The sequence below is a fragment of the Pinus tabuliformis genome, chromosome 9 (genome assembly GCF_031772625.1).
Source record: "Pinus tabuliformis cultivar Carrire ecotype Pingquan chromosome 9, CPIR1, whole genome shotgun sequence".
NCBI classification, from domain to species: domain Eukaryota; kingdom Viridiplantae; phylum Streptophyta; class Pinopsida; order Pinales; family Pinaceae; genus Pinus; species Pinus tabuliformis.
In genome coordinates, this window is record NC_142307.1 from 990,181,801 (window position 1) to 990,184,483 (window position 2,683).

The 2,683-nt window shown below is 41.8% G+C and overlaps 1 protein-coding gene across 1 annotated transcript; it reads right to left on the minus strand.

Annotated features, from left to right (window-relative positions):
- Positions 1-1,606: 1,606 nt before the first annotated feature.
- On the minus strand, positions 1,607-2,188 carry LOC149152050 (RING-H2 finger protein ATL8-like). The gene has a single exon (XM_089443353.1). The coding sequence runs from the start codon at positions 2,186-2,188 to the stop codon at positions 1,607-1,609; it is 582 nt and encodes a 193-aa protein (XP_089299479.1).
- Positions 2,189-2,683: the final 495 nt, after the last annotated feature.

A 2,683-nucleotide genomic window follows, 5' to 3' on the forward strand; every position in this document is an offset into this window, starting at 1 on the left:
GGCGTATGAGCATATCTTTGATGCAATTAATAAGGAGGGATTTTCCCGTACCAACAGTGCCTTGTATTATCATTCTGAGAGCGGGTAAATAATCCTTCCTAGCAAAATGATTAGAAATAATATTTAGAGCTTTTCTTTGCATTGGAGACAATGTAGTAAGGGTCGGCAGGATATGTTGATTTGTTTGAAGAATGCGGTGGATGGAGCGGCTATTCTCAATGAATTGTATTGCACTATTTTGTAGATCGAATGGGATAGTGGTATGATTCCAGTTATGGGTGTCATCAAAGCCACGAAGACCAAGCATGTCAAGGTCATTTATGAGAAGCTCATTTGTAGGGTATAATTGGGAAAGTAATTCCCATTCATTTATTTCCATGGTGTCTGTTGGATTGGTTTCATGTATAGTTGAGGTATCATTTGTGGCAGATTCAATATCAGATAGTGTGCGGTGTTGATGCCAAGGATTGTAGAATGGACGAAATGTTTGCCAATTTGCGATGAATTCTGCAGTGTCAAATTTCCTTTGTCAAAATATCTCTATCGGTGATAATGACCTTGACAAGGACCATTTCTAGACGTGTTGTTCAGTCACCTGCTACAGAGGAAGTAAATCAGTTCAATTTGTGGGAGAAAGACAATTTATTGATTGTTGAAATGTGCAATTCAAAGCCTGTACTTGATGTGAATTCCAACCAGCTTGTGATGTTGAAGAACAATAGTCTATTAATTGCAGTCGTGGCAAGAATTATAAGTCATTGGTATTTGATGTGTGCACACAATTAACTTAGTGATAGTAAGCACTTTGAGGGGGTTGGAATGGGAAGGCGAACATAACTCTCCTCTATTGTCTCAAAATTGCAAATAGAATCATTGGTATTAGACAATTAAATAAACAAAAAAAATTCCCAGCTAAACAGAGATGCCACTTTTACAATGATCAAGGCTTATAGTACAAGACTATGCCCAAACTGTACTTTTTTTATTCAATGAGAAGTAAGCTCCTGGAATTAGTTAAAATGAATGTTGGTGAATCACCAATGGATGACTAATCTAAAGGTGTGCAAAACGATATCAAGAGAAGGAAGGATCTGATTTCTTTTATCTAGAAGTTCCAGCTCATCTGAATACTATGCCCTCTTTCCCATTTCATGGGAGCAAGAAGTTAAAGTTTCCTCCATATAATTATGCAATCCCAACCATCACTTTGGGAGTAATTATTGTATACTCTCTTTTGTTGGTTTTTACAATATAAATGAGCAGTGATGGATTGCGAAAAAAAAGAACCGTTCAGTGAAAATTTTGACATGTTGTGAACCGATAAGGCGGAAGTCGTTGATCCAATAGAAAGATAATGGAACCCTTCAATGAAAATTTGACGTATTCTAAACCTATCAGGCGGAACTTTCTAAAATTGTTACATGGTAATATAGGAAATCATTCATTGCGTTCAATTCTGTACCATTCTCGCATCCCTTGATCTTAAATAGTGCTACCTGCCCTTCCAACTTTGCACACTACCCATTCCAAGGGATGGCTTAGTGATGTTGCGCTCTAACTTGACCCAAATTTCCAGGTCATCATCTGTTTCCAGGTCAATGAATTCCTAAGATGAAGAAACTGTCATTGTCGTGCAGTTGGCAGAGCTGTGGAACGTCTCAAGAACAACATTTATTGTAACGAACTCGTTTCTTTCTCTACAATCCATTCCGGCGCTTTCGCCCGCCTCAGCAGCAGGCGAAGCCACCTCTGCTGGTTTCTTCAGCCCCACATAAAGCAGAGATTGTCTACGTGAAGGACACGAGGGTTTGGAAATGAGCCATGCGCCTATACAATCCGCGTGGAAAGTGTGGCGGCATTCTGGTAATACTCGCACACTTTCTCCTTCCATGAATTCTGCCAAGCAAATAGGGCAATCCAGGGTTCCCAGTGGGGAGCTTGTACTGTAAACCGATGCTGGAAGTGCTTTTAGATGCATTTTCTTGATACCAGCTTCACCTCTTTCGACACTGGCTTCAAGGGATGGCTCGGACACCACTTGCCAAAGTCTACTACGGCGTAGAACGACGGCTACCCCCAACGTGCATAGGATGGAGAAGAGCAAGGCCGCTAGGGTCATGGCTAAGCCTGAGTCGAAACCTGCATTGGTTGCCGATGAAAACTGCGTCAATTCGTCTGGCTTCTCCATTAAGGGGACGATAGGAGGCAATGATTGCAATGTTCTCCGATTTTGGGACAATCTCCTTGCATGAACAAACTATGCAGGGGCAGCGCCACTGTGCATATTGCTAAAATTGAGCTTGATCACACCAAAATTGGAAATGGATACAGTTACTTCACAAACCTTGAATTCTCCGGCAACCCAGTGAGTCAGTTTGCTTGCACGAACAAAAATAAAGCCAGGAGAAATGTAGCAGAAGTCACACAGCATAGAAAATGAAGCAAGATACAATGCTTCTATCCCAAAGAAACACTGACCGCTAAGAATTTTGCAACGCTGGCTATACGCGGCCCTCAGGCAGGAAGAAAGACACGAAACCAAGAAGAAAGACACGTTTCATCACTGCGAAGACACGTTTCGGTTCAGTGAATGCGAAGAGTTTCGGTTCAGTCACTGCGAAGAGTCTCATCGCCACGAGGCCTGCGTTTCATGGCCCATTGCCAGATCTTCCCTCTCTGTCTT

What these genes read in the sequence shown, in the direction of transcription:
- LOC149152050 (XM_089443353.1), bottom strand. Translation starts at nt 2,188, where the DNA reads ATGGAGAAGCCAGACGAATTGACGCAGTTTTCATCGGCAACCAATGCA.